Below are 25,061 nucleotides of genomic sequence, written 5' to 3'. Positions count from 1 at the left end.
ATCTTTATCATTAAAGAGATGCATTCCAATAAAATTTTATTTCTGTGCATTTTAATATTTATGAATAATTATCATATGTTAGTGCTCTCTATCTCAATTAGGAACCAAAGGGTTGATAATTGTGAACTCTCTGTAATAAAAATTATGATATTATTTATTCCAAAGGAATTTTTGAACACTTAGGACCCATCATCTCAGGAAATTTCTAAAATTTAGTTATATTTCTAAACATAACATATAATGTAGTGACAAAAATATTTTAAAGTTTAGCATACCTGTAACCTCACTTGGGAGACTGAGGCGGTAGGATAACTTGAGCCCAGGAGTCCTAGTCCAGCGTGAGCCACATGGGGAGATCCTGTCTAATTTAAAATATGTATATATTTTAAAGTTTAAATTTATAATGCACTGGAGTAAAATTGGGGAAATTTAAAGTGGAACTACAATTTCAAAGAAAAAAAGAATAATATAAGATTTCTAAATATCAATGAGGATTTTATTCATGGACTTTTCTCTAAATGAATGATAGTGGGACTCAAATTGCTGTGATATTTATATGCCATTGGTAACAGAATAATATAGCCATTTCATTTTAATCTCATAATGTTTACAACATTATTTACAACTATTTAAACATGGAATGGGAATAGTATTCTTTGGGGATATTATTTTGTAGCTACATGAGTAAAAATTATAAAGGCTACAATTTTGAAGCCATTCCATCAGAGTAAACAGTTATCCATTGCTTATGGTGCTTTTTTTAAATCTAGGACTCAAGCGCCTGGTGGTGTAGGAAAATGTACTGAAGCACTTGTCACAATTCATAGCCAACAGCAAAACTGGGTGGATATCTAAAGTAACTTCTGCATAACATCCCTTTGCTGGGATATAAGAGCTCAAGGTTTGTTGTTGTTAAGTTAGGTCAGGAAAGAAAAAGACAAGATAAGGTTTAGGGATTACTTCAACTGTTGGACATGTGTTTTCCCAAAGAAGACAGTCTTTATATTCATAATTTTCATCATCTGTAAAAAGCTATAAAGACCAATTACACAAGTTTCTTAGAGGTATCTGAAGTCTGTTCTGTCTTATGCATTATATCTTCTATTTCAAAGGTGCTGATTTTGGATGGACACAAAACCCATTTTTATCTTTAATATAGCACAACAAAAGATATTAATTATCTCAACACCTTATGCTTCATTTCATCAAGAGGTTTTATTCAAATTCAGTAATTGCTCTGTTTGGCAAAAAATAAAATCTGAAGGAACATTGAAACTCTGTTTAATAATATTGACCCATGATAAAAATTTTACTTTCAAGTAGAATAGGAATGAACTTTGTTAAGTTTTAACAAATTTGGAAGTGGTGAGTGGTAAAAAAATTTTTCTCAGAATTTGGATTAAATGTTTCAAAACATTTGAAGTCTACCAGCAAAATATAATTTTAAAGATATATCTTTCCTTTTAAAACGTACAAAAATTTTTAGTATAAATATACTTTTTACATATATTTCATTTAAATACATAGGCTGTGGATACACTTGCATTAAATGCCCTGTAAAGAAAGAAGCCTAATGATAACAAAAAGCTTGTGGCCAATATAATGATCAATTGGGAAAGGTCTGCTAGTGTTTCTATCAAATAAAATACAACTCAAGCAAACAATTTTTAAAAGCAGTTTTTCACATTCTAATGTAAAAATATTTCTTTTCAGAAGATATTTAAGCATAATTTTTTAGAACTGGTCATTTTTATTTCTTACAGTTGTAAAAATGTGTTGAAACTAATAAGAATCTGTTGGATTAGACTTTTAAAACAAAATCCTGCCAGTTCAGTTTTCTCCTGGATTTGGTGGAGAAGAGAGAGAGGGAGAATGTAACTCCAGTGAGAAGTCTTCATTGCCTTTTTCAGCAAGCTCATGCATCCTCCCATATTACATAAAGGAAGGGCAGGGCAGGACATAGAGGCTTCTCTCCCCAAAGCTGCTATTTTTCTTTCCCCACAAAACCAAATTTCTTCCAAGTATAGTTTCATTTTTTGACATTTTATTACAAAATATTTTAAACATACAGGAAAGTTTGAAGAACTGTATAGTTCGTACTTAGATACCCATCACTTAACTTTCTATAGCTAACAATTGACTATATTTGCTTTATCACGTATCTGTCTCTACTCATCCAGCAATCTAACCATTTCTTTCTTTTTTGGTATCTGGCAAAGTAAGTTTTATTTAACTCTATTGCATATATGCTAATATCTAAACTTCTTGTTTGCATGTACTACTATGCTAAAGCCTTTACAGGTTAGCCCAGGCATTTCCTGCTTCTTTCCCACCCTACCATCTTCCGAGTTTACTCAAACTTCATTCACATCAAAATTCTTACCCATCATCTGAACATAATGTGGAATTTTGCTGCCTTTACACATTTAAAAAATCTCCATGGAGAATGTCATTCTTCTTTCTTTTTGGTGTTTATTTATCCTTCAAGATCCTTGACTGTCACCATTTCACTGAAAAGTTTTTCTTGTACCTGCAAGCAGTTTGCACCTGTCCTCCCAGGGAAAATGGCCCCGGTTTGTAGCATTTGCAGATTTTCATGGTATAAATGTTTCCCCCACAGCTGATTTGAAGCTACCAACATTACTGACCATGGAGTTAAGAAGGGATACACTCAGTATCCTCTTACCAGCTGACAGAAGCCAGCTCCAGTGTACCACTGTTACTTTCAATATAATATTTGTCACAGTCTCTTGTTGTTGTTCATGTGATCTCCGAAAGCAGAGACAATGCCTCATTCATATTTCTGTTGTTAGCATATGGCAGGCTGTATAGTAAAGGAGTCACAAGAATATTTAATGAATGAATGATTTGGATGGTAATTTGTACTCTACATAACACTTTCTGCACACCACTAATTCAGGTGTAACTGAAGAATTCACAGTAGTAGCTCCACAGTGGTAACTGAGCTGGAAGTCAGAGCCAACATCTGTAATGTGTGGCAGATACCCCAGGTGGTAAGAATCTCTCTTCAGCCAAGCACTTGCCCCCACTATCTGTGGTACAAATGCCTTTTTCCAGTGCCTTTCTAAGGCTGAAATCTACCCTGTGGGGTTGCAACAGTCACTTAGAAGGTCATTTGCCATAGATATCTTAAAACTTCATGAGAAGTTAGCAAGGTGCTAAGTTAAGGGCAAGAAGGATATGTATTAAAAGCAGATCTTTAAAGATCCCCTTGGTCTGTGTACTAGCCTCCCCTATGTTGAGGAAAAATTGAGTTTTCAGGGTTGCTTAGATTCTGGAAATAGTAGCATGATACCCCAGGCATAAAAGAAGATCAGAACTTAAAAAGTTGAAAGGAGAGGCCAAAAAAAGAAGCGATTATTATTTGAAACAAAATGAAATTTTACTTAAAATTACTATTTTTTCTAACATATGAAATACTACCTTTCAGTTTTGGACTTCCAAGTTGAAATAAGTGATTATATGTTTTTTTAAATGGAAAGAAATTACCACAGTTTTCATGTAAAAGATATTTTATGTGTCTTCATTATTTAATATACTGAATTTTAATTTGAGCTACTGTGGTACATTTTCACAACCTAAACAGAACAGTACCAAGAATGTTTAATATGACATTATCTTTGCATGTTGCAGGTAGTAAAATTCTGAAAAACATGTACTTATTCTTGATCTTTCTGTTTAATTATGGACTGTGAGGATTTGAAATGGAATAAGTTTTTGAAAAAGAGTTTTAATGATCTCTGGAAAATACCGAAAACCTGGAATAGCAATACTAAGTATAGTATACCAGAACATTTACATCTGAACTTAATTCTCTCCTGCTGTTGTTCAGCTCCTTTACATTGAATTACACATCAATCCACATATTTTATTTTGGTATTTTAAATCTTTGTGAGGTTATATATGTGTGGTTAGAGCTAATTTTGATTTTGATTATATGGAAAAGATTGAAGGTACTTTTCAGGAAAAAACATTCAGAGAATAGTTTAATGTCTCTTCTTACTGTCCATGGTCAGGTTATTTTACTTTTTGTGTAAATATATTTCAGTTTTGTAAGAGGGATAGTAAAACTCCTTATCTAGGTTATTGAGAACATTTTTTTTTTGAGATGGAGTTTCACTCTTGTTGCCCAGGCTGGAATGCAATGGCACAATCTCGGCTCACTGCAACCTCTGCCTCCCAGGTTCAACCGATTCTCCTGCCTCAGCCTCCCAAGTAGCTGGGATTACAGGCATGTGCCACCACACCCAGCTAATTTTTTTGTATTTTTAGTAGAGACGGGGTTTCACCATGTTAGCCAGGATGGTCTTGATCTCCTGACCTCGTGATCCGCCCGCCTCGGCCTCCCAAAGTGCTGGGATTACAGGCGTGAGCCACTGTGCCCAGCCGAGAAATTTTTAAAAGAGAGTTTTTTTTTTCAATTAAGAAAAGTGCTAGAGTGTGTTGTGAGTCACTATTTATGGGGAGCACAGCTACATATACATAAAGTACAATATCTTTTATATGCTCTCTAATCATTCATTTTATCTGAAAATATAAGGAATAGTATACTGACTGTGAGAATGTTCATTTTACATTTAAAATTTAGTATGTATTTGAGCATTTTTCTGATCATCAGCTTATACCAAGCTAAGAAGCACAGCTTTACATAATTTATTTCCCTCCTTTTCCAACGTAGTTTCTTACTTTTCATTGCTCCAGTTATGGTTTTTACAAGTTTTTTATCAGAAATGTTCTGTGAGATTATTCTTCATATATATTTCTTACATATTTGATTTTATGTGTTCCCCCCTCACCTCACTTAAATACATGAAGTTTTATTTCTAGACATCTTAGCCACTCCTTGCTGCTTTTCTTGTTGTGCTTCTAAATATAGTGACCAGTTTTGGAGCTCTCCCACAGTTTCCATTCTTTGTGTTCATTGAATTGATTTCATGATCTGGCCATATCGTTTATTGGAGAGAGCCAGAATATTTTCCCTTACTCAGCATATCATGACCCCTGAGTTCACAGGTCAGTTGAGGTAGGGAGTTTTAAACATAGAGTAGTAATAGGACAATGTTAGACTGAAAGCATCATTGAATGGAGTAACTGAAATATATATATGTATAGGAAGACCACCCTAAGGGGACTATTTGCCATCCCACTAAAAAAAAAAAAAAAAAAAAAAAAAAAAAAAAAAAAAAGTCCTTTCATGGTCTGTTGTTCATTAATCATCTAAAATCCAAGCACAGAGAATTCAGTTTTAGATAGTCTCCAGAGCAGAATTTGATGTATAATCTTAATTACAAATCATAGATAATTAATATTGTTTACAAAATCAGAATACGATTAGAGGCAGGGATCCTGCACACACCTATTTTCCTCCCCAGTGTTCTGGCCGAGAAACTAATTAATAATTCAAGGAACTTATAGTGAATGAGAACCCATGGTTTTGCTTGATTATCAGAACAGCTAGATTGGAGAACAGCTGTCTCCCACATGGATGGAAACTTATTCCACCCATTTGCAGGTAGAATGGCTGGCAATAATAAGTCCTTCCCATTGGTTATGTTGAAAGGTGCCTGCCATGGCATAGTTGCCACAAGAGAGGAAGAAGTGGACATAAATGTAGGCTGTTTTCAGGGCAGAGGGAAGGTGAGAGGAAACCAGCTTGCTGGTTTTCACACACCCTCTGGGGAACACCCATGCACCTATGAGATGGGTTTGTGTTAGCATCACCTCTGAAAGATTACCCACCCAGGCAAAGAAAGTGATTGATATGTTTTCACTTTCTTGGAGTGGAGGGGGGGGGGGGAAGCAAATACCTTTTTTCTAGCCATTTCAAAATTGTGTGTGTTGTACAAGTTTTCTTTCTCATGGAAATGTTGGCATATTAATTGATTCATACAATCAAATAGATTCCAAATGGTGTTCATAAAAGCCCTCTAAGGGAAACAGTAGAAATCTTTTTTTCAAAACCCTTCTGTAAAAGCTTGCTGTTATCACAAATTATAATAAAAGACCAAAACACATACCAGTTATCATCTATAGACTACCATCCCTGAGCAAATTACGTGACTCAAACTGTTCATTTGGATTAGGAACATTTCTGTTATTATTTGAAAAGAATATTCTGTTGTATATCTATTAGAGGCAGTAGAATTAGACGATCTGCTTGTGTTAATGCTTTCTATAAAATCCCACATAATGAATAAAAAGGATAAGTTTATCCATTTTACCTTGGATTATAAAAATCTTGACCAGGTGCAGTGGCTCACACATGTAATCCCAGCACTTTGGGAGGCTGAGGCAGGCAGGTCATTTGAGGTCGGGAGTTTGAGACCAGCCTGACCAACATGGTGAAGCCTGTCTCTACTAAAAATACAAAAAAAGTTAGCTGGGCGTGGTGGCACATGCCTGTAGTCCCAGCTACTTGGGAGGCTGAGGCAGGAAAATCACTTGAACCTGGGAGGCAGAGGTTGCAGTGAGCCGAAATCGCACCACTACACTCCAGCCTGGGTGACAGAGCAAGACTCTGTCTCAAAAAAAAAAAAAAAAAAAAGTGAGGTATTTTTTCTGTTTTATACTTCTTCCAATGTACCTTAGGAATTAAAAGAAAAAATGAAATGGACTCATTAAAGTATTATTTTAAAACATTATTTTAAAATAATATATTTATTTGTAACAATAATCCATGTAATTAATTTTTTTTAATTTGGAAAATGTAACAAGTGGTAAAACTTACCCAGAAAAACCATGCATAACTTTCAAAAATAGTACTAAAATGCAAACCATGGTGCCACTGTCTCTTACTAAATCCAGTTTAGCAGTTCTCTACTCTTTTCTCTAGAACTCCTGAACCAACCAGAAGATGAAAGAGTATCAAGTGCTCAAACAATCATCATCAAATAATTATGAATGATGTTGCAAGGCAGATAGGGAATTAAGAGACTTCCTAGTTTAATCACATCAAAGGAGAACTTTTGGAAAAGCAGTTTCCTAAAGTAGTTTTCCCAGCATGGAGACTGCAAATGAATAGAAGATGGTGATAAGGCACTTAACTCTTCCTCCCAATGGGTGGTCTCTGTATAAATAGAAAAGAAGGGGAAAGTCAATTGGAAGAGGAGGATAGGAACCTACCCCTCTCTGCTCAGTGATTTTCCATTTAGCTTCTTACTCACCTCCCCTCTGGATATCTCAAAAGTTTTTCTTTGGCACTATGGGGACCTCTCAAAAATCACATCCTAGTATTGGTGGCCAAAAGCTTAAATTTTCAAATTTGATTTACAGATAAATCCTCTTAAGGGGAAAAAAAAAATACTGATTTTGCTTACTGGAGTCTGTTGTATGTGTAAATTTGTAAAATCAATTACAATTAGGTAAAAAATTACTGACCACTGAACTCTGTTTGAAAATACAGGTGCAACAGCTGCAGCCCGGAAAGAGGTGATAAGGAACAAGATCCGAGCAATAGGCAAAATGGCCAGAGTGTTCTCAGTGCTCAGGTGGGTGCATTCGTCCTCTGTTTTTGTTTCAAATTGTATTATGTGTCACCTAATAAATACTTTAATACTTTCGTCTGGTAATTTAAATATTTTACTAGAGAATATTTGTCTTTTTTTCTTTTAAATTAAAAATTGAGGAAAATTAAATGAGAAATTGTCAGTTTCTCACTATTTTAGTTAAATTGCAATCTATAAATTATTTCTGTTAAGAAAGTCTCAAAATGAATTGCATCACATTTTATTCCTCTATTTGCTATAGGACTTTAAAACATTGATTTCACAGTAGGTTGAATATCTTATGAAACAGGAAAAGCTGTTGTAATTTTTTCTGTTTTCTTTTTCATTCTGGCTCGTGGTGAAAGATGCATTTATCAGACACATTTCACTAGAATTCTAGGAAATGAACATCAGCCATAAAGCTGTTCATGTGAATCTATGTTATTCTAATTATTGAGAGAAAAAATTACTATGTTTCAATTTCCATATAGTAGTATATTTTGTAGGTTATGAATCATATTATTATTATTAAGCATTAATTTAGAAAACAAATATTTTCTTGAAGGAAACTCCAGTTATTTCTAAATAATACAATGTAACATTTCTCTTCAGAAGATTACTTTAAAATATGATACATTTATATGTAAGGAGTATACAGTCAATTCAAAATGATACATATTAACGAGTAAATAGGAACACCTTGGGAAATATTACATCTACAATTGGGTAATTTAATAATCTAATTTTTTGCCAAATTTTTGCCCCAACTCTTTCTCATAGAGTATCAACACTGGCTCTTTTGATTTCCCCTCTTGCTATTTCTATCCTCTTCCTGGTACAGTCACTAAAGAGTAACTGAATGACTTAATGCCAAAAGAGGTAGCCATGAGAAGGATGAAAAGCGTTATCGTGCTCTCTCAGAGACACCACATCAAAGGCAGTGAGAACTCTGTGGTAGCCAGCACAATCACGACAAGCCGTGTTCAAGCTGAAAATAGGGCATCATTGCTCCCTTCTGTTACTGAATGAGGCTACCTTTGCTCTATTGCTCTACGTTTCCAACTACATTTTCAGGGCTTATTCATTCATGCCATAAGTAAATATAGTAAAATTTAAAGCATTGATTATGTACCATGGAGAAAAGAAATAAGGCAATGTAGAGTTGGAGCAAGTGGGAGATAAAGAACTTCTTTTAGTGTGTGGTCAACAGAAAACTTTCTGAGTAATAGTATTTGGGCAAGCATAGGTGACCTTCATGAAGAAATGAGGTAAGGGAGTTCAAGGCAAAGAGAATAGCAAGTGCAAAGATACTTAAGTAAAGACAAAACTGGCAGTTTTGAGGACCACAAGGAGGCCTGTATGGCTAGAAAAATGTTCTGTGGGGACAAAGGTGTATATGAAGGTCATAAGCTTAATTGGAATTCTGAGTAAACACTTGCTTATTTATTGTGCCTCAGATTTACCAACAATGCTTTTATTTCTTATTCTGTCCGAAGTATCTGAGGGAAAGTGAAAACAGCTCTAGAATTTCCATGACTATCCCGTGATAAATGGACTATTTGAACCCAGTGATCAGTGACTTGACTTAAAATTGCACGTTAGTAGAAAATAAAAGCAAGCTCTATATTATTGTTTTTCTATAATAAAATAATCCATAGCACATATGCAGAATATAGAGAGATCCTATCCAGAAAAAAGTAAGTTAAGCTTAGTAAATAATGATTGAGCATTAACTGTATACCATGCACTGAATTAGGCAATCTAGATACCGAATTGGAATGCCAGCCAGATAGACAATAAACTAACATAAGAAAATAAAGTGGCCGGGCATGGTGGCTCACGCCTGTAATCCCAGCACTTTGGGAGACCGAGGTAGGCAGATCACAAGGTCAGAAGTTCGAGACCAGCCTGAGCAACATGGAGAAACCCTGTCTCTACTAAAAATACAAAAATTAGCCAGGCATGGTGACGCGTGCCTGTAATCCCAGCTACTCAGGACGCTGAGGCAGGAGAATCTCTTGAACCCGGAGCAGAGGTTGCAGTGAGCTGAGATCGCGCCACTGCACTCCAGCCTGGGCGACAGAGCAAGACTCCGTCTCAAAAAAAAAAAAAAGAAAAAAAAAGTGTGTGCTAACTACATGAATAGATACCCTGCTGTGGCATTAGACAGGAAGGAACCTTGTGTTTCCTGACTGGAATGTTCATAAAGAGGTTAAAATTGGAGGAGTGCTGTGAAGGATAGGCTGGATTCCAGGGCAGGGAGAAATGTGGTAAAGGCATTCCTGGAAGTGGAAAAATTATCAGGAGCACAGCCACACAATCCTAAGAGCACTATCAATGGCATCCTTTTATGGGGCACTTGCTAAGTGCCAGGTTCATGCCCCATGTTATGCACATTTGATAATAATCAACACAGGAAGCTTGCAAGGTTGTGGTGACTTCACTTTCCTATGAGGAAATTGAATCTGAGAGAGGCTAAGCAGAGTGTCCAAACTGACTCAGTTGGGGAGCAACACTAATGAGAGTCTTACTCAAAACTGTGCTATGTAGTCTGGTATAAATTCTAAGCAATACTAGTAGTCTAGTAATGAATTCTAAATGTGTTAAAGGACTGACTAGCAAAAGACATGAAGGTGAGTGAGGAATCTAGTTAAAAAGGAGACTGAAAATATACTGAAGTCCATATCCTTGAGTGTTTTGAATAGCATGCTAAAACATTTAATTTGTGTGTGTGTAGGCAATCAGGAGTTGTAGAATTATTTTCATGAGATTAGAGGCATGCTCTAACCCATGTTTCACTATACATGTTAATCGCAACGTGAAGATTGGCTAGCAAGGTGACGTATGGATAACGAAAAAAGTAAATAAATATAAAATAAAATGTAAATTAAAAAAAAATTTAGGAAGCTTTTGAAGTAATCCCAGCAAAAGGCTGGACCAGGCTATGGGGGGAGAAGTGCAAAGGAAAGGACAAATACAAGGAATTTGGGAAAACAGCACGTGATTAATGAATGTGGAATGTGGTACAAATTTGTCAGGTATACTTGCCCAACATGTTTCTTACGTTTTGGAAATGTGCAACCTTATAAGGGAACCAGAAAACTGTCTTTCAGCAGTCCTTGCAGATAAAATACAAGCCTGTTGCCTGGGGTTTGCCAGTCAGATAAATGCATGTAAGTAAGGCTTTGTTTCAAGTTGAGCATCATGAGGAAGCAGCAAGGCAGGACGGCAATTGTCCTGTCAGGTGTGGAATCTCATGGGCCAGCAGTGGAAGAGCTTCCACCTCAGCATTTTGGGAGCTAACTACACAGCATTAGTATGAGCTCTGCAATTGACTGTTAACATCAGTGGCAAGCCTTTCATGGAGCCCACCCCACAGTATGAACAGGTACTGTTACCCTTCCCAGCTACAGAGCATCGAAGCCCAGTTCTCTGGATCTGTGAGCTCTCTAATACCTTTAATATATCTCTTTCCTGTTAAAATTAGCCAGAATAGATTTCTGGTGTTGGCTATGAGAACCCTTACCTATATGAGAGGCTACAAGAGAGAGGAAATATTCCAGAATATTCTACAGGGGTTCCAGTCTATGCCATTGATAGGATGCCATTGTCTAAAGAAGAGGAAGTATTTTTCAATTTAAATACCTAACAGGTATTTATCGGGAAGAGTAGGATGCACTGAATTTGGCAGAGCATTTATGTAGAGGCACTTAGAAATTCTGCCCTGGAGGTTCAGAGAGAGGCGAGGGTTAGAAATGTAGACATAAGGCCGAGCACGGTGGCTCACACCTGTAATCCCAACACTGGGAGGCTGAGGTGGGTGGATCATGAGGTCAGGAGATTGAGACCATCCTGGCTAACACGGTGAAACCCCATCTCTACTAAAAATACAAAAAAAATAGCTGGGCGTGGTGGGGGACGCCTGTAGTCCCAGCTACTCGGGAGGCTGAGGCAGGAGAATGGCATAAACCCTGGAGGCGGAGCTTGCAGTGAGCCGAGATTGCACCACTGCACTCCAGCCTGGGCAGCAGAGCAAGACTCCATCTCAAAAAAAAAAGAAAAAAAAGAAAGAAAGAAAGAAAAAGAAATGTAGATGAGAGTAAACAACACTGAGACAAGAGTACAGCAATGTAAGCTGATGGTCTTGCTAAAGGATAGCGGGAAAAGTGAGAGGAGGAGAATAAAGAATTCTTCAGAACATTGCTTTCCAATAGAAATAAAATGTGAGCCACATCTGTCATTTTAAATTTTCTAGAAACCACAGTAAAAGGGGTAGAAACAGAAACAAAAGAAATTATTATAATACAATCTGTTTAACAGAAATATCCAAAATTTTATCATTTTGACATTTGATCAATATAACACTTATTAAAGGGACATTTTCTATTCTTATATTTGTACTACATCTTTGAAATCCCATGTGTATTTTACACTTACAGCACATCTTAATTCGACTAGTCATGTCTCAGGTGGTTAACAGCCACATGTACCTGGGGCCTACATATTAGAAAGCACAGATCTGGAGATAGAAGAAAAAGATCAGCCTAGGAACTGAAAAGATGTCAGAGAAGGAGAAGGAGAAGCAGGAGAAAAAAGCATTACAACACCTAGGGCAAAGTGTCTTTCAGGAAGGAGGGCATGGTCATCAGAGGAAATTACTGCAGAGATATCAGTTTGAATGAGAATTCAGCAGAGATAGTTGGAATTGAAAAATGAAGAAGCTGCTAGAAACCTTTCAGAGCATGGCTTCCTTGTGAGGCAGGAATGGCAGTCACAATTAAGGGAACTAAGGAATGTGGTTGAACAAGAAAGAAAAAAAAAGCAAGGAAGGAAGGAAAATGACCATCTTCTATGCTGGGGCTTTTGTAACAGTTTATCATTTAGTCTTCATGGAAATCCCATAATTACAGTTGTGATTTTATAGATAAGGAAACTGAAGCCCAAGAAAGTTAAATGATGTCCCAACATCAGTCTTATGACTGAGATAGCCTGAGTGTGACCCCCACAAAGATGTGATTTCCCAAAAAGATCTTCCTACTGTTGGTACAAAATTGATTAAAAAGAATACTTCAGATTACCGGAAAAGTTTTGTAGGTAAAAAGCTATTAATTTACTTGGCTTTCTCAGAGCATTATAGGTTGTAATTGTTTTTTTTTTTGGATGAGTCCCATGTTTTGGGGGGGGTTTTGTTTTATTGTTTTGTTTTGTTTTGTTTTTGAGACAGTCTCGCTCTTTTGCTCTGGCTGGAGTGCAGTGACACGATCTCTGCTCACTGCAACCACCACCTCCTGGGTTCAAGCAATTCTCATGTCTCAACCTCCCAAGTAGCTGGGATTACAGGAGCATGCCATCACACCCGGCTAATTTTTGTATATTTTTTAGTAGAGATGAGGTTTCACCATGTTGGCCAGGCTGATCTCAAACTCCTGGTCTCAAGTGATCTGCCCACCTCTGCCTCCCAAAGTGCTGGAATTACAGGTGTGAGCCACGGTGCCCAGCCTGAATACCATGTTTAACACAGGATTTGACACCAAGATTCTGTATGTAGGAATTATAATCACTCATGAGGCAAAAGCCATATTTTGAATATGAATGCAAAGGAAAATTGTGTTCATTCTTTAGAGGTACTCCCAGTTTTCCCAACTCATATTGTCATTCAATATATTTCTTCATGGGACCTCTAGTGGTTTGACAGACCACAGAAGCTTAAAAAGTTTGAAATACCTGCATGAAAATAAACAATAATTAATTATCTCAAACCTATTATTTTTAAGTAAACTTTTCAGTAGAGGATACAGAAATCTAAAATATGGATTAACGTTTCCATTCTCCATTCAACTTTTACTGTTTTATTTTTGGCAAATATTTTTGAAATGTGAGCTATGTACCAGGTACTGTTCTAGTCTGGGTGCTGTGGATGCATTAGTGATTAAAGCAGACAATAACCCCTGCTCTCACGAGGCTTGTCTAGCTGGGGGAGGGGGTGGGGGCGTGGTGGGAGGAGAATGGAGTGGACAGGAGACCAGAAACAAGCAAGTAAACACACTGTATCGTTTTTCAGGGGTGATAAGTGCCTTAGATAAAAATAAAATAGGCAAAGGGAGAAAGAGTAGAGAAAGGGATTATTATTATTATTTTAAATGGCATTCAAACACACTGTATCATTTTTCAGGGGTGATAAGTGCCTTAGATAAAAATAAAATAGGCAAAGGGAGAAAGAGTAGAGAAAGGGATTATTATTATTTTAAATGGCATTCGTAAGGAAGTTCTTGCTTAGAAGGCGATATTGGAGCAAAGATTAGAAGGCAGAGCGGGAGTGAGCTGCACAGATGCCAGGGCAGGAGGATGACAAAGAAAGTGCAGCGCCCCCCTCGGTGGAGTGTGCTGGGTATGTCTAAGGAAAGTGGACATTGGTAGGAAATGTTGACCAAGAGATGGGTGCGAACAGGAGAGTGTGGGGTAGCTGTTTATTTTAAGGCCTTTGTGAAACCTCCCTTTCACCCATCAGGAGAGGAGAAGCCATTAGAGAGTTCTGAATACACAAGTGACAGGATTTGGCATAGGTATGAAAAGCCTCACCCTGGCTGCCATACTGAGAACAGCTGTGGGAGGAGGGGGCAAGCTTGTGACTGGGATGGAGCAGAGAGACCATTCGGAAGGCTCCTGCAATCCAGGTAGGTGATGCTGGTGGTGAGCAAAAGAAGGAAGTCACAGAAGGCTGTATTTTGTATTATTTTATTTACATGAAATGTCCAAGAGAAACAAATCTACAGAAAGTGACTAGAAGTGATACAGGGCTGAAGGAAATAGGGAGTGACTGCTTAATGGGTATGAAGTTTCTTTTGGGGGTAATGAGAATGTTCTAAAATTGATTATGGTGATAGTTCTACAACTCTGTGAATATATTCAAGACCATTGATTGAATCCTAACACTTTAGGTTAATTCTGTGCCAAGTTGATATCTCAACAAAGCTGTTGTCAAAAGAGATGCAGTAGTAGCCACGTGGGAATGGTTAAACTAGAAATATTTTGAGGGTAGAGCCCTCAATTTTTGCTGATGTAATGGATATGGAATTAGGATGAAAAGAGTTAAAGAGTGATCCTTTACTCTTAAGTAACTAAAAGATGGAATTGCTAATTTCTGAGTTGAAGACAGATTGTGGAAGCAGCAGGTTTGGGGAGAAGTTCAGGAATTCTGTTTGAGTCACATGAGACACCTTCGTAAAAATTTGGAGTAGATAATTCTACATACTAAAGTCTCTCCCTGTGTGTGTGTGTGTGTGTGTCTGTGTGTATATATATATACGCACAAATATATGTATGTGTGTGTATGTGTATATATACAATTTGTATTTTAAAGACTTTTTTCTGGTTATATAGGATTGCAATATTGCTGTGTGGAAAGAGTGAGTGGTTATTTAGTCATGGTTATTTAATTATGAGGATTTAACAATTCAAAATGATTAATAGTGTCAAGTAATTAATAAATATAATTAAAATAATGATGCACTTAAAACTGATTGTAAAATAATTGTCATGCTGAGTAAGAAAATAATTTTATATTAGCAAATCAGTGGGGAAAGTGACTGAAAAAAAAAAGCTGGGAAATTTTACCAGTAGGTTTATTGGCTACTTGCCATTATTTTATGTGTTTTTCATGTAACATCTAAATTACTAAATTCCTTAATTTCTAAAAGTCCACCAAATGTAATTCCTGATTCCCTAATCCTCAAATCAGATTTTTTTTCAATCTCCATATGCTCTGTTTTTTTATTCCGTCAAATCAAATGACTTCCACTTATTTTTGCGGAGCCTTGGCTGAAAAACTTAACATCAGCATTCTCTAAGGCTCACTTTTAACATACAGAATGCACAACAAACACTTTGTATTGAGATGCCTGATTACAAAATCAAAATGGTTTGCTCTATCTTCAGTACTCAAAAGAAGCAGAACCTCCCTAATTAGATAATGTAAACTTTATTGTAGCAATCATTTATGGAACATTACTAGTATATAAATAAATTAAAATAAAGTATGTTAAAAAAAATTTTAAAAAAAGATCCAGAGAGCCAAGATAGAGGGAAATGTGGGTTCTTATATGCATTTTTTTCCTTTGAGTCATTTCTTTTTCACAAAAGAAATTAAAAGTTAATGTCACCCCTCATTGTGCCTTCCAGAGAAGAGAGTGAGAGTGTGCTGACGCTGAAAGGCTTGACCCCAACTGGCATGCTCCCCAGCGGAGTACTTTCTGGAGGGAAGCAAACCCTGCAAAGCGGTAAGCAGGCTGATGGGTATGACTGTGTGCCGGGGCATCGCAGTCAGCTGTGTCATTAGAGCCCTGATTTATTGATTCATTTAAGCTCTGTCTTGGTCTTCAGTTCTTCTTCTCAGCTGCCAGAAGGGCTGAAACCCCAATCAGTTTGATCAGTCATGTCCAACATAATAGCTCCCTCATTCTCTGGCATGTGGTCTTTACTCCACCTTTCCCCCATTCCCTCATTCACATGTTAATCTACATATTCAGCCTAGCTACAGGACAACTCATTTAGGTTGCCTACATGCACAATAGGTTTGACTACTTTGAGCCACTCCGTTGTCAAAAACAACTTTTTAATTACATTTTTAATAAGTATTCTGGTTATCTGTTTCATTTATGAGATAACACATACATACACAAACACTGAAATACACCTGTATGTCTAGATTTTAAGGAGATGATTTCATTATCCTCTTGAATGGAAATTGGAAGCCATTTGTGTCTTTTCTCTGATTTATCAATTGAAAACAAGAGACTGAGTAGAACCACATTTTATTTTTGAAAAAAGATGAACATTTCCTTTATAATACAGATTTTGTGTTAAAATGTGTAGCTTTCTAGACCTGTGCCATCCAACAGAGCTCTTTGTGATAGTGGAAATTTCTGTATCCGTACAGAAGCCACATATGACTGTTGAGCATATAGGGAATATAACCAAGAAACTAAACATTTTCTTTTATCTAATTTGTATTAAATTTAATTTAAATAAGCCAGGAGGCTAGTGGCTACCATGTTAGCAGCACAGTCCTATATATTCTTTCACTTTTGTTACATTTGTTATCAATTTTAACTACTATTATTATTACATACAGTACAATTTTAACAGTAGGAAATTGCTATTAGATGAGGCTTTAACAGCAAAAAATTAAAATGAAAGTATGCTATAACATTTTTCAAAACATTCTCGGCCTCTTGCTTATTTTCTTGTATCTTTCTTTGAATCTTTTTTGTATTTTCTTTTCTGTCCCTGCCCTTCAACCTAGAAGACTCACTATTCTCATTTATATTATTCAATAAACTTCTACATGAAGAGTAATGATCAACTTCATGAATATAGTATTGCTGAATGATCACATCATGGCTGCATCACATTAATTGTCTTTATTTTCAGATGAATATATTCCGAATCAGTGTCTTTTGAGATTTTACAAAAAGACAAAAATTTTTAAATGAAGGTAGGAAGATACATAGTATTGAGAAGTAAATGTCCCCTTTAAATTTACAGCTAGGAATTATTTTAACAACTTTAAAAAAAAAACACAAAAGTTTTTCTACCAAATTAAATATCTTACTAAAACATTAGCATAAATGGATCATTTACATGTCCAAAATGTACCGTCTACCTAACTGACTGAAATCTAGTTTCTGATAAGCACATTTTAAGGCACAGCAAGTGTATTATCAGAAACTGTGGGCTTTAGAACACATTTAATAGTGTTCATTTAACATTCGCTTTAGAACATTTAATAGTGGGCAGTACATAGTTCTAATATGTCAGTGCTGGTGTGATTCTGGATGTTTTGCTTACTTTTAAACTTACGTTACTTAAGTTTTTCCAGTTCTTTGTTTCATTTCCAGATTTTCACTTGTGTTTTTACTTAGGTTATTTGGTTTTATTTTATTTTAAATCCATTGGTTTGTGGTTTTCTATGGTTGAACCTACACACAAACACACATACACATAAAAGACATACGGGTTGGAACCTTTCTATATGGGTTTAAAAACCTACTATATATTTTAAACCACATACATTGATACGACTCCAAAATGTATTGCCTGATGCCCTTCAATTTGTCTAAAAGGGTAAACTACTTACAACTTTGCTATGTACTCTCTCTCCATGGTGATAACCATTCTCCATTTTTATCATAAGGAATCTAGAATCCACCATAAGTAAGTTATAGTGCACATTTGGCAGTTGCTGTAGTTTTAAAATCTTGAATTATAAGAAAAATGCAAATTAAAGTCAAGGGGTAGAATTTTAATATTAAACATTTTGGAGTTACAGAGAAGTTTTGCATTTTAAGATTTAATTAGGGAAGTATAAACTAATCTTAATAACATAGAAAGACTCATATACTTATATAGTGAAAGTTTAGACCCTAACCTTGTTACAAAAATTGCTGATAAAGCAGTGGGCTTTTCAAGTTCTGCCTCTGAAATATGCTGTTCCTGTATATTCAGTATTTAGGCTGCCTGTTCTTTAAAATGCTAATAGAATTATTGCCACTACTGGCACGTTACCACCTGATTTGTAACATTTTAAGAATTTTACTTCCAAAAAGGATATTCCACTAAGGAAAAGAAAACGTAATTGGGCTTGCTGGAAAAATAAGTCCAGATTATATCATTCGTTTCCTTTTTTCTTTTTCCTTCACCCTCTTCCTACCCACCAACCCCCAAATCTAGTAATGCCTGATGTGTTTATCTTTAAAGAGTCACATGCATTATCTCCTTAGACACCCTGACTTTTATTTTTCCTTTAAATTTGAATCTCCGTGCTTTTCCATCACATCAGGAAATAGTGCTGTTTAATATTAAATAGTGCGAATGATCCCACTGATATTGTGGCACTGCTTCAAATTCTGCTATTTTGTCTGGCATTTTAAAACTAAATCACCAAGCATAGCAGAGGTTATATAGTATTCTGTGTGAGTCAGAAGCACAGTTGAGATTTACATAATCTCTTATAATTCAGTCCATGTAAAAGAAATTTTCCTGTTTTCCTAAAGGGTTAATTGTTTGTTATTTATTTAGTGGGCAAACACCAAAACATTTAACACAGATAGGTGTATCCAGCTCATAAATTAAATTTATAATTTCTGTGGCATTTTTTTCTCTCTCTTTTTTTTTTTTTTTTTTTTTTTTTTTTAGCATTTCTGTTTTGTTGTCTGTGCCAGAATCTAGCACTTACAGGAACATTAGTTCTCTTAGCTCCTTTGGTGGTCACTGATTTGTTCTTAGAGTTAAAAAATCCTCTGCTCATTTTTCTCATTCATTTTGCACCCCCTTTCTTCTCTTCAGCTACTGTTGAGGCTATTGAGGCTGATGAAGGTAAATTGGCCAGTCCCCTTTCTGTTGTACCTGCAACAGATAAGGGCTCTGCTGGGTGTATTCATTTTTTTGCTGTAGCTTGTACAGAGTGTGTGGGTGTTGAGCTAACAGTTGTGGCTCAGTATTAACCAAAATGTTCTTGCTTTAAAGGGGAAAATGTCCTTCTATGGTTTGTTTGTTTGTTTCTTTCCCTTAAAGCTGTTTGACTTTTGTATATGATGAATAGTATAATCACAGAAAACAAAAGGATTATATATTTTGAATGATGTGGGGTGGGGGTTATGGCAGCTGTTTTGACCAGTAGCTTATAAAACAATAATCTTTGAGCTGAACCATGTCCCTCCCTCAAATCACTTTCAGGCAGCACTGAAGAGAATAAAAATAGCCATCTTAATTCTAGTCTTCAGAAGTTTGTAGCCAAAGGAAAAAAATGTTCATTTAAATAGTGCTTTGTTGTAGTTCAACATTAATTTGTATCTCTAAAATATATTCCAACATGAGACAGCTGTATATAAGATGAACAGTTCTGGTAATCTTAAATCAAATTGTAACCTACTGGTATTTGTATGAGAATTAACACCAGCAAAATATTATAAAAGGTTCAAAACCATTTAGTGGCTGTGGAAGTGGCCGATAACAAGAATAGCGAGTATCAAGTAGCACTCAATTGATGAATGTGTACTGCGTGTCTGCTTTGTGCCAGGCACTGTACGCAGGGGACATCAAGAAGTGTCCATCTCCAACTGTGTTCTAGCACTGCTCAAGGACAGTAGAGTCGACCCTTTAGTATTGCCTTTTTACTTGACTGTTTTTTAAATATATAGTTACAAGAGAACTGCATATCAAAATAGTTTTTCATATTATACATACCATATCCTTTGGAAATTTCAAAAATAATAATTTGAAGTTCCCCTTTAAAACAAAATTCTTCAGTTGTATTTTGTTCTTGCAAGGTAACTTTTTTGTTTTTCTCAAAATTATGTGCATATGGTCCTTTGGTATGATATAAAAAGTGCCACTTTAGACTCTTCCAATTTGTACATGATTTGGATATGGTAGGGGAAACAATAGCACTGTAAGAGAAAATACAACTGCTTCCTAAATAGCAGTGAATAAACTGCTATTTATGTGGGAATTCTCTATTCCTCTTGGCAAATTCTAATCTGCAGTGTGCATTCTTGTTGATAGTTTGGCTGTTTTCTGTGGTTTCTGTGACTCTGTGTTGTGTTAAGTATACTACCAATGTAAATTGCTAATACCCATTGTCTGACCAGCAACTACAGCAGAGCACATTCTTCCATACCAGGATGACAAAAATGATTAGAAATGGAGCCCCATTCCAGAAGTATCCATTGTTCTAGATAGATTTTTAATTTTAACACTCCCACCCTATTGGCTTTTAAAACCTAGAAATTTCACTTTTACCATTTACACTAATTAAATCATTTCATAAATGATAATGATGACAAACTTTTATACCTGTTAATTATGATGAAATTATATTCACAGTAGTCTAAAAAAAAACCGTAGAGTACCACTTCATGCTATTCCTTTGTATTTCAAAATAATTGAGTTAGTTTTCAGGGTGGGTGCTCGTTAGACAGCTCTATTATTTTGCAATTTATTACTAAATTAGAGAAGAATTAACAAGCTTTGCTTTGGGCCTTGGTCTTTCCTCATTTCCCCATCTTATTCCTCTCACAGTTGACTAATCACCATTATGCTAACCTTTAAAATGCAGAGGGGGGAAATACTATTTCTCATCTTTTAATGAGTATTGAAACAACTGTGTATATCTTTTAGGAATCTCATCCATACTAATAAAAGGCACTGCACATTTGTGTAGGAGTGGCTGGTAAAGTTTCAGCTTGAAACTGCTTTCCCCTTTTTTTTTTTTTTTTTTCCCCCAAATAAGGTTGGGAGGATAAAGGTACCATGAAATTATCCTTAATCAGCCATGGTGATGCAGCCCAATTGAGCATTGGTGATTGGCCCTGAAATATCTGGCTTGCACTTCACAGGGAGTAAAGCAAACTGATGTCATTGGTTCCCCATTTATGTGTTTTATTTGCAGCTCACCAGTTGGTGTACTCACTGAAGAAATCATTAAGTTTTTTGTACAAATGCCTTACCTATCTCTGTAGCACACTAAAGATTACTTTTTTAAAAAAATCAAGTATCATTCCCACTTTGAGAATTCCGTGTTGTAATTGAATAGGACCAAAACCAGTTCAATTCATTTTTGCTAAATATTGTGAAAGGCATTTTTTTCCTTGTTATTATTTAACCATCACTTACATCTACATTGATCTACTGAGTTTTTCTTTCATTTAGGCAGTAATGGATACCAGATGAACATCAGTTTGACCTGTTCACTGCTGAAGGGCAGACAATACGTTTCTACCTAGTGATCTTATCTTGATTTTTTTTTAGTTTCTCTTACCTTGTCACTCACTCCACATGCTTCCAAAGTTAAGTGGAGACAGGAGTTTATAATTTCATTTTTTTTCATGTCATCATTGAGTTGCTTGTCAAGAAGTTCTTTCTGGGATTCTGAGATGGCATGGAAATGCCCCCGGTTAATTCCTTTTCTAGCTCCTGCTTTAAGCCCTTTACTAGGTTTTTAGGTATAGCAGACATACTGATTCCACTGAGTTTGCCATTACCTAGCATAATGGAAGAATACAAAGAGGGACATGCTGCAGCCTGTCTAGGTTAAGGTGTTTGATGCAGTAATCATGCTAATGATGTGGCCAGTTGATGCTGGTTCTAGAGGCTTGTCCCTGAAAGCAGCTTTCCTCTTTACGTGTCCACTTTGGATTTCTTTGATCTAAACTTTCATGAAGACAGGAGAAATGCTTACATCTTAATAACTTCAAGAGGACATTTTGGTTGGCAAGAGACATTGGCTGTTTTCAAACCTTTGGTTACCTCCGAGTATGGTAAGGAGTCTGTTGTGTGGTGTGCAGGTCCCGTCACTTTGTTCTTCACTGAAGGATTCCCTCTCACTGAGAAATCTCTAACATCACCTGCTGCAACAGCTGTGCCCTTTGTTTTCCTTTGGATAATCCTGTTTTTCTTTTTTAATGATTTTCTGTTTAGCTATCAAAGGATTTTCACCACAACATAAGATCACTAGCTTCGAGGAAGCCAAGGGCTTAGACCGAATTAATGAGAGGATGCCGCCTCGCAGAGATGCCATGCCCTCTGACGCCAACCTTAACTCCATCAACAAGGCTCTCACCTCAGAGACTAACGGCACGGACAGCAATGGCAGTAATAGCAGCAATATTCAGTGACCACTTCCTGTTCACTTTTTTTTTTTTTTTTTTTTTTTTTGAGCTGCAGGGCATGATGGGGATTGCTGCATATCAGCAGTTGGATGTTCTTGCCTCTGACAGTAGCTTATTTGCTCTGGGGGCCAGGAATTGGATTCAGTTTACACTATCATTAAAAAAGAGAGAGAGATAATAAACTATATTTTGGTGGGGATGGTGATTAAACACCTCTTTTGGGTATGCCTTTTAAAAATGCTTATAGAGAAAAAAAATTTTAAAAAGAAAGCTAATGCTAGTATATACTGCAATGTTAGGGGAATGAACATGTTTTCCTACCGCATTGGGGACTTCTAGATAGGTTAATGAAAGGCCTTTTATTCTGTTACTGGACATGAAAACTTTGTCTAATTTCTTACTCTATTGTACGTTTACAGTCGCAGCACTAAAAATGGATGACATCAAACATTTTTAACAAAATGATGTACAAACTAAGGACTATTTATTGATAATGTTTTGCTACTCTTGTCAGACAATGGCTATAAACTGAATTAGGCAGTCTTAAAAAAAAAAAAAAAAAACAGAAAAAGAAAAAAAAGAACGTTGCAAATTTGTTAAAATGCCAAAAAGGACAGTTTAATTTTGTACAGATTATGCTTACCTCAGGTTTCTTTAGTGTGCTTGAATGCCCTTCTTTCCATATAACACTTATCTTATTAATTCGGCAATGGAATATCTTTTCTTTAAGTTTTAAAAAAACTGGAATAATTATATCTATCTTTTTTGCTGTTTATATTTAGGGATTTTTGTTGATAAAATCAAGTCTTGGTTGTGGCTTGCTGAATTAAATATTTATGAGTGGTGCATTTTTAAGTATAGTGAACAAGACACCATATTAAGTACAGTGATAAAGCATCTATATTCTGTAAAAAAAAAAAAAATCTGCCTATGCATGTTTTTTAAGAAAAAAAAAATGGCTGTATCGGCCTGTATGGGACTGTAATGCGCTTAGTGGTCTGACATATACTGGAAATGTATGTATACTGGCGTACTTTATATTCTCTAAAATGCTTAATGCCTTTGAAATTTTGTAATCAAAAAAAGCTTTGAAAAAATCTAAAGGGGAGAGTATTCTTTAAAGTTTTTAACATAAGCTTGTCAGTGCACATGTAGATGGTTAGCATGTTTAGCAAACCTTGTGAAATTATAATAAGTTTGTAGTTACATGTGAAACTCTAAATGCATGGTAACTGTTAATGTCATAACAGTTTAGTTATTTTGTTCTGTTCTGTCATGTGCCACAAAATATGTACTTTTTTCACTTTTTTCCCTTTGTATATCAGTTACGGGTTACAACTGGTTCATTTTGAAAACAACAACAACAAAAGTCCATTCATATTTTTTAACAATTGTATAAGTGCCCAAGTAATTCACTACAGCCTAAAGCCTTGCCTTTGTAATTTGACTTCTGACATGTTGGCAATCAAAGCATGCACTTGTAACAATGAAAAAGAAAAAGCATTTTATATTACTACTCAATAAAATGTGCATGAACTTACAGAATTCTCATCCTTCCACTGAGTCCGCTGAAGGGATTTATGTGCACAACCACCATGTGTCTTCTAGGTGCTGGCCCACCACCACACACCACAGGCTGATTTCCACAGGCTTCTTCCTAGGGGCCTCGTGATGTGAGGGGTGGTGCCTACTTCCACTGTAAGAATCTTGGTGGATTTGTGTCTCAAATCAGATAAGAGAAGTCTATTTAAAGAGCAGATGCCATCTTCTGGCTTCCTCAAGGAGCCAGTTAAGAAACCAGAGCATTCCTTTTTATTGAAAAATAAAATTAATTTGTTATCAGGTTGTTTCAGTTGTATTGGATGCCCTATCTGCTAAAGCAAAAAGTACTAGGCTACTAAGTGCATTTTCATCACAGAAAAGAGTTGCATTTGTATTAATAAGAAATTTGTATACCCATGCTTCAGCTACTATCTAATCACCTGAAGATTTAAGATACACCAAATTTCAGTTTGTTTGTAACATTGTTCATCTTTAGTGCACTTTGTTTTATATAATAAAGTATGCCTGTTATATTAAATAATAAGAATATGGCAATTAGTGATATAGCATACCCAAACAAAGATGTTCTAGATGTAGTCTGGCTAAGACTATCCCAAGTTTATTTTAATGAATTCAGACATTTTTTCCTGTGGATATTTCTCCATCCTAAAAAAAGTGGCAACCAAGGAAAATATTTAGATGCAACTTACTAGAATGATGTGAAAGAAATGGTGATTCTGGTATCATGATGTTTATTTTCTTGCTTATAACTGCAGAGAAAATATCCTGACTAAAAAAAATTCATTTTTTTGGATTCCTTTCTTTTACAAATTGTGCTGAGGCAACTATGGCATAGAAATAAACATTTGACATTAAAATAAGCAGTTGATGTGAGTATTGCTTGGGCTTTCTGATCAGTGGTTAGGAAAGTGATACTGTGTATTTTTCCATAATATTTTGGTCTCTCAAAAAAAGTTGATAGAGAACTAGTTATTTCTTCAAAAGGGATAACCTTTCCAGACGATCAATTATTAGGTTTCTCTCCTTCACTTTTGGGGAAACTATAGAATTCTTTAGTTGCTCATGCCAGTGTACCTCTGGTTACACACACAGACACAGACATACACACAGAAACAACCTCCTGTCCCCGACCTCCTGCACCCAGTCCCCACGGTGACTTCACTCTCATGGGATTCAAACTCAGTGCTGAATTTTCAACTGTTTCAAGAACGAAGAGCTAGATTTGACTGACCCTGCATCAGCTGTTTTTCCTGTCTAAAATATCCTCTACTTCTGTTCTCCGTAAATGGTATTTGAGAAAAAGAAAGAAAAATCTTCAGAGACCAAA

General features: G+C 35.9%; 1 protein-coding gene across 6 annotated transcripts in view; it reads left to right on the top strand.

The window, feature by feature from the left end:
• The window catches only part of PPP3CA (protein phosphatase 3 catalytic subunit alpha), a 332,878-nt gene extending 308,284 nt beyond the window's left edge, over window positions 1–24,594 (top strand). For 4 of the 6 annotated variants that reach the window (XM_054484215.2, XM_054484219.2, XM_054484218.1 and 1 more), the window contains 3 exons: window positions 7,424–7,508; window positions 15,684–15,781; window positions 21,981–24,594. In XM_054484215.2, the coding sequence (XP_054340190.1) occupies window positions 7,424–7,508; window positions 15,684–15,781; window positions 21,981–22,177 (380 nt within the window). In that variant the 3' untranslated portion in view covers window positions 22,178–24,594. Of the gene's footprint in view, window positions 1–7,423; window positions 7,509–15,683; window positions 15,782–18,848; window positions 18,879–21,980 lie in introns of all 6 variants that reach the window. The other 2 variants (XM_054484214.2, XM_054484217.2) reach the window with 1 other exon arrangement.
• Window positions 24,595–25,061: the final 467 nt, after the last annotated feature.

The sequence above is a fragment of the Pongo pygmaeus genome, chromosome 3 (assembly GCF_028885625.2).
Source record: "Pongo pygmaeus isolate AG05252 chromosome 3, NHGRI_mPonPyg2-v2.0_pri, whole genome shotgun sequence".
Taxonomy (NCBI): domain Eukaryota; kingdom Metazoa; phylum Chordata; class Mammalia; order Primates; family Hominidae; genus Pongo; species Pongo pygmaeus.
Note: the sequence above shows the minus strand (reverse complement) of the source record. Positions and strands in the feature narration are given on the sequence as shown.